The 17,093-nt window shown below is 52.3% G+C and overlaps 6 protein-coding genes across 6 annotated transcripts; 4 read left to right on the top strand and 2 right to left on the bottom strand.

The window, feature by feature from the left end:
- Positions 1–162: 162 nt before the first annotated feature.
- BO85DRAFT_513779 (WD40 repeat domain-containing protein) lies at positions 163–3,303 on the top strand (the record flags this gene model as incomplete). Its single annotated transcript, XM_025664720.1, has 2 exons — positions 163–1,195; positions 1,433–3,303. 2 exons carry the CDS (start codon positions 163–165, stop codon positions 3,067–3,069), a joined length of 2,670 nt encoding a protein of 889 aa, XP_025516017.1. The 3' UTR covers positions 3,070–3,303.
- A 235-nt stretch (positions 3,304–3,538) lies between these two features.
- Positions 3,539–4,186, top strand: BO85DRAFT_487901 (uncharacterized protein; the record flags this gene model as incomplete). Its single annotated transcript, XM_025663487.1, has 2 exons — positions 3,539–3,837; positions 3,943–4,186. 2 exons carry the CDS (start codon positions 3,539–3,541, stop codon positions 4,184–4,186), a joined length of 543 nt encoding a protein of 180 aa, XP_025516016.1.
- Positions 4,187–4,528: 342 nt separating this feature from the next.
- Positions 4,529–7,660, bottom strand: BO85DRAFT_420591 (WD40 repeat and Utp12 domain-containing protein). Its single transcript, XM_025657896.1, has 2 exons — positions 6,936–7,660; positions 4,529–6,877 (listed from the first exon to the last, which is right to left on the bottom strand). Exons 1-2 carry the CDS (start codon positions 7,499–7,501, stop codon positions 4,897–4,899), a joined length of 2,547 nt encoding a protein of 848 aa, XP_025516015.1. The 5' UTR covers positions 7,502–7,660; the 3' UTR covers positions 4,529–4,896.
- A 5,938-nt stretch (positions 7,661–13,598) lies between these two features.
- Positions 13,599–14,947, top strand: BO85DRAFT_519962 (uncharacterized protein). The gene is made up of 4 exons (XM_025665092.1): positions 13,599–13,772; positions 13,853–13,951; positions 14,011–14,573; positions 14,630–14,947. Exons 1-4 carry the CDS (start codon positions 13,629–13,631, stop codon positions 14,886–14,888), a joined length of 1,065 nt encoding a protein of 354 aa, XP_025516014.1. The 5' UTR covers positions 13,599–13,628; the 3' UTR covers positions 14,889–14,947.
- A 249-nt stretch (positions 14,948–15,196) lies between these two features.
- On the top strand, positions 15,197–15,564 carry dph3 (CSL family zinc fnger-containing protein; the record flags this gene model as incomplete). The annotated part of the gene is made up of 2 exons (XM_025663486.1): positions 15,197–15,391; positions 15,502–15,564. The coding sequence occupies 2 exons, from the start codon at positions 15,197–15,199 to the stop codon at positions 15,562–15,564; spliced, it is 258 nt and encodes an 85-aa protein (XP_025516013.1).
- Positions 15,565–15,958: 394 nt separating this feature from the next.
- BO85DRAFT_449194 (frataxin family protein) lies at positions 15,959–16,993 on the bottom strand. The gene is made up of 2 exons (XM_025660112.1): positions 16,561–16,993; positions 15,959–16,464 (listed from the first exon to the last, which is right to left on the bottom strand). Exons 1-2 carry the CDS (start codon positions 16,948–16,950, stop codon positions 16,189–16,191), a joined length of 666 nt encoding a protein of 221 aa, XP_025516012.1. The 5' UTR covers positions 16,951–16,993; the 3' UTR covers positions 15,959–16,188.
- Between the last annotated feature and the right edge of the window lie 100 nt (positions 16,994–17,093).

Here is a 17,093-nt window from a genome sequence, read left to right as displayed (position 1 = left end):
CATCGGCTATAGCTATATTTGTACAGCATGGCAGTCTGTCGATAAGGTCTCTTCATTCGTTCATTCTTTCCACAACACACCCAACTTTTATTCTGGCATACACATAACGCATTTGAGCATCGAGATACCGAGTTGTAACTGGGTCCGGAATTCAGTAGGGCAATGAATCATTCTACAATTCACTCAAGGGGAAGCTCTATCTTAGCAGATGAGAAGGATGTTCTTCCAGAGCCGCGACCCTTGGGTTCAACGGCCCGGAAACGCAACGCTGTGACATCCACCTCTCTTAATGCTCACACTCCGCCGCAACTAGAGCCTATCACTCATTCTAAACTTAACTTAAACACTCCTTCAACAAGAAAGTCAAAGGGCAAGAGCAAGTCTATTGAGGAACACTCCCAGTCTCCTCGCAGGGTAGCTAGAAGTTTTGAATCTCGCAGTGATGTTACTCACACTTCGACAAAGAAACACCGTAGCCTCAGGTCTCCAGGGCCAGTCAGGAAAGGCTACAATAAAATCAGGAAGCCTATCGCTCTTGACACGCTTGAACTTGACCGGAAAGGCCCCGCGCTGCCAGATAGGTTCATTCCCAGAAGAGAGAATAGCATTACTCCATCAACACCCTTTCGGGTAGGGAAGAGCGCCCGAGAACTTTCTCCGGAGGAGAGGCTTCTACGACAGCGTTTACCAAAAGAGGACCCTTTCCTGCCAACTCGCTCTGGAAGACCTATCAACACACCAAGGATACCGTCTGACCGTATTTGCAGTACTCATTATGGCCCTCATCTCGTCATTGACCCGGCCGTTCCGAGTAATGATTTCGCCCGTGGTTCCAGGGACTTTTCTAGACAAGTCAGCAATGGGGCTGTCTGGAACGTGGGAGGAACATCAGCTGCACTAGGTCGACGATCTATGGCGACTCCTAATGGCTCGGGTGGGCAGATTGCCACTGGAACGACTGCACCAATGTTTGCTGCCAGATTCCTGCCCCATGTTGCGTCAACAGAGGAGCGTGAGAAACATAAGTCCAGAGTGGCTCTTGCCTTGGATATTGACCCAGCAAGGAGACTCCTGAAGAACTGCAAGCCTTGGCCTTTGCTTGAGTCCTTACCGAGCCCGTCATCGCCAGACTTTGAGAAATATTCTCCGTTTGTTTGGAAAGATAATGCCTGGAGGCGGGCAGAGAAGTACCAGTGTAAGTGACTGCTTTTGGTTATAAAACATGACTGTGGCAACTGTGATCATCCGTTTCTTTGATATGCATGTGAGAGGTTCCTTGCCTTCAACCCAGAAAATCTATGATAGCATGTCTTTGCCACATAATCCATCGTTTATTCAGTAAGGCCGCCGTCTAGCAGCATTCTCCTTTCATGTCTTTATCGTCATATTTGCTAGCAGTATACGCCAACTAACTTTCGGACTTAACTCATAGGGATTGTTGCAAAGGAGGGTGAAAGGGTGGTCCCGAACCGCCCTTTTCGCATCCTGGATGCTCCCCTCCTCCGAGACGATTTTTATTGTTCGACATTAGCATACTCATCCATTTCTGGCATACTTGCTGTCGGCCTCGGCCATCGAGTGTACCTATGGTCTGAGCATCTGGGTGTGCAGCATCCGCCACTCAGTGATCAACACCCCTCAAACTATGTGACATCACTTGCATTCTCCTCGGAGAACGGTGGAAAAAGCATTTTAGCCGTCGGAAGACAGTCGGGTATGTTATCTCTTTGGAGTACATTCGATTCTGATGTCCGGTTTGAGATAAGCCACCCAGATTCCATAACTTGTCTGGCATTTCGGCCAACAAAATCCCGGCGATTATCCGAAAGGCTCCGTCACCTCGAAGTCGATGTTGAGGAGCTCGCTGTAGGTGATGATCTTGGGAACATCTGGTACTACTCTGTAGAATGGCCTGATAGTGAAGAATGGGATGAATACGACTTCAATGGATCCATGACTCTGATTGCTAAGATTTCAGCGCACACGCAGCAGATCTGCGGCATCACTTGGTCCCCGGAAGGCTCCTATCTTGCAACGGGAGGGAATGACAACTGCTGCTTGCTCTTCGACCTCCATAATATTCTTCCTCCACGGGAGCACAAGCCTTCATCTCCGGGTCGCACACCACATCAGTCGCGTCAGTCGGAAGGCACAGAGTGTACCGGCACGTTTACTTGCTTTGCTGCGAGTGCTAGCAAACAGCTTTTTCGGCGGCGCAGTCTTATAAGTCACCTACTTCCGCCCTGGGCCTTTTCCAGCGCAAAGCCACTGTATTCTTCTCTCCTTAATCATACTGGGTCATTGATCTCCGGCGGTGATCGAACCGTCCTGGTGCCGTCTAACCGCCAAAGACATCGGCTGGTACATGGCGCCGCAGTCAAAGCTATCGCGTTTGCCCCTTGGCAACCGTCTCTTTTGGCTACTGGGGGCGGGTCAAACGACCGAGCCATTCATTTCTACCATGCCCCGACGGGCGCCTGTCTAGCCACGATCAACGTGTATGCCCAGGTGACCAGCTTGATTTGGAGTCGTACACGACGGGAAATTGTTGCTACATTCGGATTCGCACAGCCCGAACATCCGTTTCGCATCGCAGTGTTCGCCTGGCCGAGCTGTGAGCAGATCGCTGCGATACCTTGGGGGCCGCATGGAAGTAGTTGGGACAGCCCTGAAAGCGACATGATTGATTGTGGGCGTGCACTCTGCGCTGTGAGTTATCCCGGCCGTCCTCGCAACTGCGAAGACCACAGATCGGATCAGGAAAGCCGTTCCTCTACATCGATGGTGATGCACGACCGGCTAGCTGAACCAAGTCGGAGCGAGCCCAGCCGACGGAGCACGGTTCGGGAAGTTGTACGACCTCGCGCCAAAGAGGGGGGTCTCTGGTGTTCGCGCACGGTGCAAGAAGGCTGTATCATCGTGGCTTCCAGCGACCAAAGTGTCAAATTTCATGAAGTATGGAGCGGTCCCAAGCGAGGCGCGGCAGTTGTGGCCGGACCTCTCGGAGGCAGTGGTATTCTCGAGGGGCTCGAAGGACTGGAGATTCTCGGAGACGAAATCATCCGTTAATGAACATTACAGGCTCACACATATCATTATGATTATTGATTAGAAAGAGTTTGGCTATCACTATTACCCGAGAGGGCAGGTGTACCTGGATACTTAGTTGCATTGTCAGATTGCGGCAATAGATGGTCGAGTAAACCTAGAAAACTGGACCGGTGCGCAGATCATTCTTGATTTGGGGTTCATGCATTCTATAGCGCCTCTTAATTGACTCAAGCTTCGATCGCCAGATCGTGCTCAAAGCTGAAGATGTTCCCACATCCAAAAGAGCTGAACTCTCGTCTCGGTTAGAGGGCTGCAGATAGTTATTGAGCAATAAATAATGCGCTCTGCTCCCTTCCCAGCATACCAACCATTTCTCCCTCCCAAAATAACCATATTACCCAGTACTCCTGCATATTAAACCAATTAATTACCCCATCAACAACCATATCCCATCCAATAAACCATAAACCATAAAACATCATCCACCATGCCTCTCCTGCACACCCTCCTAACCACCTTCCTGGCTGCTGCTGCATCCACCACCACCGCCCTCGCAGCATCAACCACCACCACCTTCCCCAGCACCCTCAACATCACCACCCTCACCGCACACAACAACCAGTCCGTCCTCGAATGCTGGGCCCTCGACCCAGGCTACTCCACCTCCGCCCAAGCCGGTGTCTCCGGCACCGCCATGCTCAATCTCGGCTCCGTCACCAACAACGCAACTAATCTCCTCATCCCCGGTGAATATGATGGCGGCCGCCATAATGCGCCCACGAACCAGTACGTATTCCTCGGCCCTCTCAGCCCATATCTTTTACAAAACAAATATATATATATATATATACATAAATGTACATATGCTAAAGATATATAAATTGGAAACAGATGGGTCATCTTCCTCTCCGGCGTGGCGCACATTACTCTCCCGAACTCAACAGACGATGCGTGGATAGTCGGGGGTAAGAACGGGGCGATCTTGGCCCTGGATACCGCGGAAGTTAGTGCTTTGGGACATTATACTACTTATCCGACGGAGGAGAGTACCGTCGCGTGGGAGATCGCGTTGAAGGAGATTCCTGGGCATAGGGTTTTGCATTCGGGGGCTTGTGGGGAGGGGGAGTTGTTGTAATTTACTAGATTTTATCTGTAGATGATGATGGTAGTTGAATGATGGTATGTTTGTTTGTGGTCAGTTGCCAGTGTAGGATAATTAGTTGTGGGGATGGGGTAGTAGTGGTTGTGGTGATTGTATATACTAGTAGTGGTTGCTGAGTTAGGTAGTAGCTCTCGGTAATTACTAGTAGTATATACAGTTGAAGGTACTACTTCAATAGTACCACTATTAACTTTCAAGTGTTCCTATTCTCATGCACCCCCCAGGCTTGCTGATTAGTATGAAGGGTTGTATCGAGGTTATATATTGTTTGCTACTACTACTCGCAGTTACTGTACTACACCAGTGGAATCGAATGAATCATAATATATATTTATAGTACTCCGCTCCTTAGTTCCCTCCCCTTCCAAAGTCTAGCAATGATGCATGTTATAATGAAACAAGAAGATGATAAGATAGATATAACCAAACAAAACGTAGACAAAATTTGAAAAAGAAAAAATTCCTTTGGGCCTTGTTCCTTGTCCTTTCTCTGACTTTTGGTGGGAGGATAGTAGTGGTAGTGGTAGTGGTGGTGGTTGTGGTAAAAAGAAATAGTAGTATAAATCAAGACCATCATCCGGGGACACACAGTGCTGATGAACAGGGTATAAGATCTACAGGGGAGGTCGAAGAATTCGGGTTCTCATCAATCAATCAATCAATCAATCAATCGACGATTGCATCTATTTTCTGCCCTTGTTCTTCCCCTTTCCTCGGCCTCCGCCGCTCAATCGGGCCTTCTTGGACGGGGGTGGCTTCGAGGTCGACAGTGTTTGCTCGTCCTCCGACTCATCTTCCGTGTCCGCAATGAAGTCTACCATCGATCCGACACTCTCTGCGTCCTCGTCGTCCTCGTCTTCATCTTCCTCTAGGGACTCCTCGGCATCAGAAGATCCGGCGGACTCTTCCGCCTCCACGTCAAGGATGTTCTCGTCCTCTTCTTCTTCCTCTTCGCTGCCCTCGTCTTCCTCGTCCTCCGACTCGTCGCCGGTCTGGACGCCGTTCATCATAGACTCCTCTTCGTCGAAGGCCTGGTCGCGTATCGACTTCCGCGGGGTGACCATGTTCTTGGCGTCGACGTCGCTGTCCTCGTCCTCGTCCTCTTCCTGGCCCTCCACGTAGATAATGTTTTCTTCATCTTCGCTCTCCATGGCCTCTTCACCGCTACGGATGGACCGACGCAGGCCAAGCTGTGCGTCCAACATGTCCAGCTTGCCCTTGAGCAGAAGCAGAGAAGGAAGGCTGGAGGAGCGCTGCTCCATGACCTTGAAGAGGGTGGACATCCGCTTCAGAAGGTCGGGCTTGCCGGCGAGAGCTCCGCCGTGGGCGACACAAGTCCATTGCACCCACACGAGTAGGTGGCCATAGCGACCCGGCCGAGTGGAGAGGCGCTCTGCGAGTTTCTGAAGTAGGGTCGCTGCGAGAGAGGAATCGAGACGCTGAATAGTGGTGCGGATGATGGAAAGTTCGCCAGTGTGGAAGCAGGACTCGAGCATGGCGTTGTCGTTGGTTTTGAGGGACTGGGTGAGAACGGTGGAAAGGGACACTCCCGTGGGAATCTGCTGCACGGCTGCGCTGGGCTTGCCTGGAACAAGCGATCCCATATGAACGTCGTCCTCAAGCTCAGCCTCCACGTCGACCTCCTGGTTAGCGCGCATGAGCTCTCCGAAAGAAGGCTCGCCTGTCTCGTCTTCATCCTCCTCCTCCGAGCCAGATTCCTGGGCATTGCCCATCTCGACATCGCTGTCCGCGTCAGACTTCTTCTGCAACTGCTTGGAATCGTTCTTTTGCTTGGGTTGCGCCTCCTCGTCGTCCGACTCCTCGTCGCTGCCAGCTACAGAAGCAGCATCCTTGGAATCTTGCATCTCGATATCGTCTTCAATAACATTTCCCTGTTCCACAACTGCCTTGGACTCGTCGACTTGGTTCTCGTTAGCGGCTCTCGTTCCGTTCGTCGTGACCGATCCCAGAACCGAACCAGACTTGGACTTGGCGATATGCTTGGTGCCTGTGAAAAGCAAGTCGTCCGTCTCTTCGTTGAGCCACTTGATCCGCTCGAAAACCGGAACCACACCGCCCTCGGCCCAAGCAACAACCAAGTCCGGACCTTCGAACGAAGCGGCCACCATGGAAACCAGGGCATTGGACGTCGCGGACACAGTCACCTTGATCTGGGAATCAGCTCTCCGGATAGCCTGCTTCGATCTGGCTTTGAGGCTAGCGGCGCCCTTAGCAGTGGACTGATCGTTCGGCAGCACGAATGGCCGAGTGAAGAGTTCGATGGTGCCATCCTCGGTGACTGCAGCGATGACCTGCTTCTCTGCCGGCAGAGTAGAACCCTTCCGTTCCGCACCGGTGTACAGAGACACCGATGATACACCATTCTCGGCCACGAGGTTCAGGGCAAGCTTTCTTTTCTCAACATCGAAAACAGTGATGTAACGGTCGCCATCGGCAGCGAGGAAGAGTCCAGAAGCGGCAGAATCCGTAGAAGAAGGAATGATGTGCTTGATCGGGTTCCGCATCGCATCGAAGGTGACTGGGGCTTCATCTTTTTCTACGCTAACGACGTACGGGGTCTGAGAGGCGCAGATGACAGGTGGGTTTGAGGGAAGCGGGCGCGCCAGTGTGCTGAGGGCCGATGTGCTGGGAATATGGATTGTCCTAGATAACAGTTAGGTATAAGGCCGGGCTGTACCAAAGTTGCTGGGAAAAGAGCTACCTGGTCGTCTTCCCGGTGAACAGATCCCACTGCACAAGCTTATTATCACCGCCGATACTCCAACCCTCCTGTCCAGGTCGGCTGGAGGTAAACTTGAAGTCTCTGATACCTTTCTCATGTCCGTTTGCAAGCGTTCCGACGATCTTGTCCTCCACGGGCGAGTACATGCGGATTTCGGAGGCACTGGTACCAATGGCAACAACTACGTCTCCCTGGTCGAACCCGTTGCCATTGACGTCGGAAGGTCTCTTTCTCTTCTTCTTGGACTGCTGATCGCGATCTTTCTTGGTGCTGGAGTAGTAACCCCAATCTAGGGAAGTGACCGTCTCCTTAGGACCCAAGACATGCTCGCATTGTAACCGTCCGGTGTTCGTATCGTGGATGCGGAGATGCTGAGCATCGAGGCCTTGGATGACAGATGCAAAAAGCGCCAATTGGTATTCCGACGGGGCAAACGAAGCCTTCAGTATCGAAGACTTATTCCCGGTATATGTGAGGCCGGATGCCGCGGGCGACGCAGCGGAGGAAGTTTTCGTCGCGGGCGGGCGAGACGCTTTCTTGCCCATTTTGAACTGGCTCGCTGTATAGGCGGATGGGAGCAGATGCAAGATAACGTGTCGCAAAGCAAGCACGCAAAGGTAACAAGAATCCTAGACCCGCTGCGGATAAGGAACAGAACCTCTTGTGCTGAAAGCCAGTTGAGCTGCAAACCGTCGGCGTCGCTGGGCCGTTGATGCTGGAGGAGGAAAAAAAAGTTCTGTAGAGATGCGCTTGGCCCGTTGCGGTCTAGTCGCCTGTGAACCTTAGTTCCGCTCCGGGCGTCTTATCTAATCCTCCGCGCGGGTTGCAGCACATAGTAAAATAACTAAGCAGCCAGCGGCTCTCTCCTCTCCAAGAGCACAGAACTCTCTCCTCTTCCTTCGACGTCGATCCAACAGCGCCCTCTCCAGTCTCCCAATGCGACGATTCTCTTCACCTGTCTGTCTGACTGACTGACTTGTTCCCATCTGCTCACATTTTACTCATACTTCACATGAATCAATGTCCCCTGCAGAGTGCTTCGAGTCCATTTGCTATTATGGTTCTGTTCACCATAAGATTCACAGACGCCCGCTGGGCAATATTCAGAATGCTTGACCCCGCGTCGTCTTCTACAGCCAACTAACCACTGCTACAAGTTTCTCCTGATTCCCACACTTACTCGCTCCACATACAGCTTCTTTGGGTGGTGACAATGGGTTTGTCAAGCTTTTCTTTTCGCACCCATTTCTCTTTCACATGATCACACTCGCAACTATAATTTCATTCTTTGATGACTCTTTCCATGGATCCATCTAGCTTATCCCTCACAGAGGGGGGTGGCACTCGGGTGCACTGGACCTCGTTAACTATACGAAGAATGACTCACACTTCATCTGGACATATCTTGCTACCTATGCAGGTATCCACGTCTTGATCCACAAAAAGTTAGGGGCTCTGGCTGAGACAAGACATATCCGAGATAATGGAGCACACATGGGGTAGTTTCTGATCGAGACCAACAGAACAAGGAGTGGCAGCAGGCGCCACCGTTACTCTATGGCTGCCTAGACGAGTCATCCAGTCAACCCAGCAATATTGTGAGCAAGGTAACTCATCAAACGCCAGTTGGGAATGCCGCAGCCACAGCAGCCGCCACTTTTACAGCTCTTATACGTGATACCTTTCACCGGTATGCGGGCCAGCTCGCGAAATGGTGTTGTCATTCGGAATCGGAATCGGAGCTTTGGCCCGGAGTGGTTGGTTACATCAGCAGGCACACCCAACCTAGTCCGGATCCGATGCAAGGGAGGGTTCAGGGCCTAACCCTGGGGTTTCATCAGGTCTGGTGACCTCCACAGCCTGGCTCGGCGTCCAGCTCAACAGGCTTCACCCCGATACATGATGCACTTCTTATACCGCTTGAATGCCTGACAGATTTTTGGGTATGTCATATCTGACCTGACTCACCTTCAGTATCATCACGATGCATCTCGTCGATAAAATGGGATGATGGGGGCTCTGTGCCGATCGTTATTCCCCCAAAGTTTGGAAGGTGTGGAATGCCTGGTTGCATTTTCACCTCATGTTGTTGTCTTCACCACCACCTAAAGACTTTTTTTTTTTTTTTTTTTGCTCACACCTCTCTTGTTGTTTTCGATGTTTCCGACAAAGGGAACTTTTGGTACCCGGAACCTGGGTCCACCGTCCAGGGTTGGTTACAACCAATAACAACTCGTATCTCGTAGAACGCGTCATCCCTGGACCAATCAGCGGCTGCGGAATGGCTTGAACTAGAATAATTGGGACTAGCGTGGCCGATGGAGTTAGCGGCAGAGGACGGACGGGCGCAACGCGACCGTTCGTACTTAAGGATTCTAGCACCCCCTCCGACTTTCTCAGTCTCTGTTTCTGGAGCTGAGCTGAGAGCTGCTGCGCGCCGGTCACGCTTTCCTTATTACCCTGCCATTCACGCCCGCCCCCCGACCGCCCTTTGTGTCCTCGGCTGCCCCTGGACTGCGCTCCATCTCTCCTTCCTTCATAAACACGCTATTCACGCGTCATTCGCGTCGCGCGCTTGCTCGATCCCAGCCACAGCTACTGCAGCTGCTTATTCGGGTTCCATTTTTTACTTTTGGCCCGCCCCTTTCCCCTTTTTTTCTTCTAATATTATTAGCAACGACTCCATCGCGTTGCCGACAACACGGACTTTACTTCACTGTACCTTCCTCATCGCTTCTCCCACAGTCCCCTTTCAGTTCTTACTTCCAGGCATCAACACCTGGTTCTGGCCTCAGGCAGCAATCGCGGCTTGGCACGTGCAGATTGTGGATTGACGAGCATTTGAGCTCCAACTGACATTCTCCTTATCTCGTCTTCTCTCACCTGCAACTTTCCCCCTAGTCCCTTTCTTTTCATTGAATTCCGTCTGTTTCCATCTTCGGTCTGGCGACCCTTTTGCCTCCCGCTTAGTCACCGGTACTTGCCGCACCACGTGACTGCAGGCTATCTTCCGCCCGCCGCCCTCTTGGCAATATAAATATTCCTCCTTCCTGTCGCATTCTCCACCCCCCTCCGGCCCGCGCTAATCTTCCATCCTTTCTTGTATCTCTTGCAACTTCCGTGGCGTCGCATACCATCTGTGGCCCGCGCAAGACACCCGTCTGCCCTTGTGTGTCTTCTGTCATCTAATCAGCTGTTGTCGCTCGCCGATTACCGAAAATCCATACATTAGTCTGTGTTAGCGCAGAGAGAGTACCTATTCAGTTGATTTGTGTTACTGCCGCTCCCTAAACTTTCCGATTCCAGTGACCAGCTCCTGCGACCAGAATCGCTGCCTGTTAGATTCTTTTGTACCCCCGGTCCCGTCGGAGGACATAATCGAAAATTCAGCGACCTCAAATGGCGACGCCGCCTCCCGAGGCTCCCTCTGCGATCAAAGAGGAGAAGCCTCAATTGCCGCCGTCGCCCAATGGAGTTTCGCCTGCTGATACTGGTCGCACAGGGTATGCTCCGTTATTTTCGCGTTTTGTGTCTACGATGTCTGTTTACTAATGTCCTCGCAGAGTCCAAGATGCTGTAGCCAACGCCAAATCAGACGCGCCCGTCAACGGTGCAGAGAAGCCGACAGAGGAGAACAAGCCTGCCAAGGCAAACGGATCGACTGCCGAGTCTACCTCCAATACAAACGGCGTAGCCGCGACCGCCTCTCCGCCCAAGAGTCCATCCTTGCCGACCGCAGATACTTCCGCACAACCAGCCGTCGCGTCCGAAGAAGCCAAACCTTCAAATGTGGATTCCGCTGCGACTGGGGAGAAGAAGGAAACCGCTAGTGAAAAGACGTCTGCGGCTGCACAGGCTAGTGGCGAAGGTGCGAGTGGCGCCGAGCCTAAAGATACACAGGCGCTTCAGGATGCATCAAAGCCATCAACTGATGCGCCGTCCGACGCTAAAGTGGAGAGCACTGCCCAGCCATCACAAGATTCTGCCGCTGTGAAAACCGAGCTGCCCCACCATCCTTCGAATGCGAAGCCTGAGAGCGCAATGCAGACCGACGCTGCTAGTACGGCGCCGTCGGTGCCGCCACTGCAGAGCGTGGATCAAGAGATGCGTGACGCGCCGGATGTTCCAGCCTCCCCGACCAAGGTTTCGAGGGAGCGCGAGCGTGATCCTAGCGACGAGCCTGCCGCCAAGCGTACCAAGATCGGAGGGGAAGGTGCGGCGTCAGCCGAGTTCAAGGTGCCTGATTTGCCTACACCTAGCGAGGCGCGCTCGGAACGGGCTACAAATGGAGAAGCGACCATGACTAAGGTTCAGCACAAGTTCCTCTCCAAGTCCATTCAGAGCTTGAAGCGGATGCACGATTCTCGCTTCTACAGAGAGCCCGTGGATCCCATAAAGTTGAATGTCCCCCATTACCCGCAATTCATTAAACGGCCCATGGACCTTGGAACCATTGAGAAGAAGTTGAAAAACAACAATTATCGGACTGCACAGGCCGTTATCGATGATTTCAACCTTATGGTGCAGAATGCGCTGACATTCAACGGTCCCGACCACCTTGTCGCTCAAGAGGGGCAGAAGCTCAAGATCACCTTCGATAAGCAGATGGCCAATCTACCTCGAGCTGATGAGGTGGAGGAGAAGAAGCCGAAGAAGTCTGTTGCTAAGCCTTCGACAGCAGTCCGTCGAGATCACCGCCCCGCTCCGAGTCCTAGCACGGCACGCGCCACGGGCGCTTCTCCCCAGGCGACGACGTTTGCTTTGGGTCCGGAAGGCCTTCCTTTGATCCGCCGCGATTCTGCTAATGCCGACGGGCGTCCGAAGCGTTCTATCCACCCCCCGAAGCGCGATCTCCCGTACTCCACGAAGCCGAAGAAGAAGAAGTACCAGTGGGAGCTGAGATTCTGCCAGGAGGTACTGGACGAGCTGCACAAGCCGAAGCACTACACATACGCGATGCCCTTCTACCACCCCGTTGATCCTGTTGCGCTCAACATTCCTACGTATCACAGTATCATTAAGAAGCCCATGGATTTCTCTACTGTGCAGAGCAAACTGAGGGCCGGCCAGTATGAGAATGCCAAGGAGTTTGAGCTAGATATGCGCCTCATCTTGAAGAACTGTTTTAAGTTCAACATCCCGGGCGACCCGACCTACATGGCGGGCCAGCGGCTCGAGGAAGAATTCAACAAGAAGTGGGCTCAGAAGACACGTTATCTGGAGCAGCATGAGCCGCATGTCGAGCATCACAGCGCAGAGTCTTCCGAAGAAGAGAGTGAAGAGGACGCCGAAGAGAGCGACTACGATGCCGAGAAGCTCAGCCTGCTGCAGAAGCAGATGGAAGAGATGACCCGCCAGATCGAAGCTATTACGAAGAAAAAGAAGACCCCGCCGGGAAGCAAAAAGCTCGGAAAGACCAAGCCGTCGAAGAAGGAGAGTAAGAAGCCTAGCACTATGGGGCTCGCTAAGAAGGAGAGCAAGAAGAGCACCACCAAGGTTTCAGCCAAACCGGAGAAACAGCACTGGGTCACCTACCACGAGAAGCAGATCATTTCCAACGGGATCAGTAGCCTTCCTGACAAGAAGATGCAGGAGGCGCTCAAGATCATCCAGACCAATGTCCCTGCCCTCAAGGTAAGTTATTTGCTTAATGTGATATTACTTTCTATGCAAGGCCTAACACGTTCTGCAGGGTACCCAAGAGGCTGAAATCGAGCTCGACATTGATGAGCTTCCTAACGACGTTCTCCTTATGCTACTTCGGTTTGTCAAGAAGAACGCGCCGCATGTGGTAGAGGAGGATCCTGCCTCTGCGGCAGCGGCGAACGCGGCCGCCCCGAAGCCGAAGAAGAACAAGCCCATGAGCAAGTACGAGCAAGAAGCTCAGATCAACATGCTCGAAAGCAACTTGTCTCGGTTCCAAGGTGGTGGCGGAGGCCGTTCTCCAGACCCTATGCCCTCGGTCGAAGCCAACGAGAGCAGCGACGACTCTGAAGATGATTCGGAGGAGAGCGAGGAGGAGTAAATGATTGCTGCCTCTGGCAAGCCATGTTGTTCTTCTGTTTGCTGGGCCTGTGCCTCATGACTTCAGTAGTTAATTCCCACTGCGTGTTACGCCATGGTCTTCTTCTTCCACCCACTAATGAGCTTTGTTTATCTTCTATCACTCTACTTCTGTTCCTAGCGATTGTGTTTTCATCCCATTTTCTTTTTTATTTTCCATGTTGGAGGACAGCGCGATCGGTGTTGAGCCGTGCACTTGTACATAGGGTGCTATTTGGGGGAGATTTGGAGGGTGTTTGACGACCAGCAGCGCAACCGGATGATCCCTTTGATGAGGTTGCGTTGAATCTCCTTTGAGCTGAGGGACGTCGAGTTCATCAGCAACGAGGATGGGGTCGGATGCGGAGAGAAGCATGCTGGAAAGGCTAGGTGCGTGTATGATTACGAAAGGAATGTGAAAACGGAAGCGAAAATTCAGCTTTGTATTATGATATGATATTTATTCATTATGGTTCTTGTAGAGTGTAGACCATGCTCTCACCACATGTTATGGACTGTAGATCGCCAGGTCACGGGGATGAGGCGGTGGCCGCCCGATTGCCCGCCGCCTGTTGGTAAATGATGCACTTCCACCTGCGACAGCTTTACGCGCAGCCCCTGCCATAAACCATGATCCCGCCATGCGACCCGGTCATTCTTGACAACAACCCTCAATTCAAGAGACTCTATGCCCACCTGACGACGACTCTTTTGAATCCCGATGGCTCCACTCGCGCCCAGGATGCGCAACCCGCTAGACAGGCTGTTGTGGAAGTGCGTCTCACCTCATGATCGCAACACCAGGTCGCGCTATCCACTTCTGAATGGTTCTCTGACCCTAGCATACCGTATAGGAAGTAAAAGCCTGTCGGATACGAGACGCGAAAAAGCAAATCAAGAAGCAAGCCTTGCGACGACTGGCATTCGACCCGGACAGCGGAGTACCCGACGATGTTAGCAACACCAACCCACCCAAGGGAGATGAATCAGGCTAACGATTGATTCATTCAAGTGCCGAGACCCCATCGCCATCATAACCCTCTACCTCGAATCCTCCCCCGAGTTGCTCCAGCTCGACGACGACTCCCACGATGCAGCAACAGACGCGCAGTTACTCCTCGCGCCCGACATCGACGACTTCTACTCCAATTTTCCTCTCCTAGCCACTCCGCTATCTAATATCCTGTCCACAACACTCACCGACCTCCGCACAATCGCCAACGCAGGATCATCCGACTCCGCAGGCTCCGGATCTACATCAGCACTAAATGAACCGCCCCGAACAACTCGCGCACGCAATCGCCAGGCTATGCTTAGGTCCGTCGCGCAGGTGCAGCTCGCCTCACAGCTCGAGGACCGGATTCGCGCTTTGCGTCAGATACAATTGACGGAGCTCCCGGCAGCTCGGACCCGGATGGCTGCGACGGCGGCGGAGGTGCTCGCGACGCGGGCGGCCGTGCTGGAGCGCACGGTGATGCTCCTGGAGCGGGCAAAACATGGGGCGATGGCCCGGGCGGCGAAGGCGAAGGCGGATCATCTACTGGCGGTGGCGCAGGGAATAGAGGGGAAGCTTAAGTATGTCTACATTGGAATGGGGTGGGAGAACAGGGGCTAATATGATATGACCGCAGTCTTACGAAACTGGATATAGTCGCGACGATACATACACCGGAGGTCGTGGATGCGCTGCAACGGTATTATCAGCACCTTCAGAATACGAGGCAACGGCTGGAGGAAAGACGTGCTACGGCTTTGGAGGAGTTGAAGGACTACGAGAGTAATATTGATAGAGCCGGGCGCGGACCGATGAAGGAGCTTGCGCGACAATATGGATCGTTGATACAGGAGGTAGAGGATGTGAGGTTGGAGATCGAGCGATTGAATGTATAGACTTAATTTATGATAGATACCCTGACACGAACATACGCCAATTGATACATAATAACATTACCTTATATCTTAACTAGTACGACTAAAGTACTTAAGTAGTATACAGCTAAACAACGAACCAATCACCAACCCCGCAATCACCTGACCCCTCCCGCCAAAAGTTTTCTTTTTTGCCATCCACTCACTGATAACGATAGTAGCCCACTTTAATTCTTATACTCAGGAACCACACCACCCCAATATTCTATTTCTATTCCCCCTCAGAAAACAAGCAAAACCCCATAAATTAAAAGGGATAAGAAGAAAAAATGGCCGACGACTCCATCTCCATCTACGACGAGATCGAAATCGAAGACATGACCTTCGACCCGGTTCTCCAGATCTACCACTACCCGTGTCCCTGTGGCGACCGCTTCGAAATCGCCGTCGATGATCTCCGTGACGGCGAGGATATTGGTGTTTGTCCCAGCTGTAGTTTGATGATCAGAGTGATTTTTGATGCGGTAATTTCCCCCTCTTTCTTTCTTTCTTTCCCCTTTCCGTCTTGTTTCTTGAGAATTCGCTATGTATAATCGGGAACTGTTATGCTGATGATGCGGGGGTTTGCGTCTAGGCCGATCTTCCCAAGGACGGTGATGATAAGAACGGGTCGGCGGCTGTTGCTGTTCAGGCTTAAATGTTGGGAATTATCGCTTAGGGTTAAGCCGATTCAGTTGATTTGATATTGGTATTCTCTACATTGGGTTTGGATTGGATCGGATTGGATTGCTCGCGGACGAATGCTTTCCGATATACCTCGAACAAACGACGAGTGTGCTTTGCGACAAAGTGTTCGCTGCGAGATGTGTGTATCGACTACGAAGACGTCGCTCGATGTTGATATCGGTGGGTGATGTCATGGCTTGAGCAGTAGCCACTCAACATACGATATGCAGCTTGCTGCGCTGAAGAGCGAGCGCAGGCGCAGAGCCGATGCCGCGCCAGTATAACACGGGCGCATGGGACGCAAGATATCTAAATCTGCGTTACAGCGCAGGCTGAATGAGTCAACGTCGAAAGAATGGATTAAGATACCACTTGGATATATACTATATTATCTGCGCACAAGTACTCTACGCAATGAGTACCGCGCCGAACTGTATTATCTACTACCAGGCACTACAACACTAGATAACTAGCAGTCACTCACAGACATCAATCCATATCCTACACTTATCTTTCAACCGCCCGCCCGTAGACATAAAGCCAACCACCTCCCGGTGCGGAGAAAGGAAGCAGCAGCAGCAGCAGCAGCAGCAGCCTACTCCAGAACCTCACTGTACACATCCTTCGGCAAGTTGAGAGTCAACTCATGGTTCAACAAATCCGTGAGGTTGGACCCATCGCGGAGATAGATCCACTGCCCGTTAATAAACGGCCTGGACTCCTGCTTCTCATGCATTTGATCACCCTCCACCACCCAATCGTACCGCTTAGGGCCGGAAATCGGCGAGCTCAGCCAGATCTGCTTGTTAGGAGGCTGCTTGTTCAGCACGTAGGTGCCTACCCCGGGGACGCTGATGTTCATGACGCCGGCCTGTAATTCATCATCCATCATTTGTCAGTTGAAATGTTTTCTTTCTCTTCGGTAACGTTACTCGGGAGTATCATGGGAAACCGAGGAAGGACGAACACTATATTCAGCTTCAATGTCCGATCCCTCCTCCTGGACCTTCTCGATCTCATACTGCAGCACATCCAGGTAGTGTTCCGCGTGTTCGTGGTACTGCGCGTCCGTCAACGGGGAAGGCTCGGTAACGTGGGTGGCTGCGCCGGCGACATTGCTGGATTCAGGGTGCGGAGCTGGAGGGTCTGCAGAATCGGGGAAGATGCCTTTACGGGGAGCTGAGGTGGCGTGGAAGCACCGACGGGGGAGCTGGGGTTGGGGTTGGGGTTGAGGTTGGAGCAGGAATGGTGTTGCTGTTGCGAAGCGGGCACCGACGCGGAGGGAGGGACGGGCGACAGTTGCAGCGGCGGGGGAGAGAATTGCTCGGGGGAGACGGGAGTACATGGTTGGATTCATTGTGCTATTTTGATTGAAAGTGTGGTGGTGGTGGGAGAAGAAGAAAGGGAAAAGAGGAAGAAGAAGAACAAGAACAAGAGAAGTGATGGCATCACATCATCGAGTGCGGAGCGGAGCGGGCTGTCATTGGCTGTGGAGAGAGC

Source organism: Aspergillus piperis (genome assembly GCF_003184755.1).
Source record: "Aspergillus piperis CBS 112811 unplaced genomic scaffold BO85scaffold_8, whole genome shotgun sequence".
Lineage (NCBI taxonomy): Eukaryota > Fungi > Ascomycota > Eurotiomycetes > Eurotiales > Aspergillaceae > Aspergillus > Aspergillus piperis.
The sequence above is the reverse complement of the archived record's forward strand: the minus strand, read 5'-3'. Positions and strand labels throughout refer to the sequence as shown.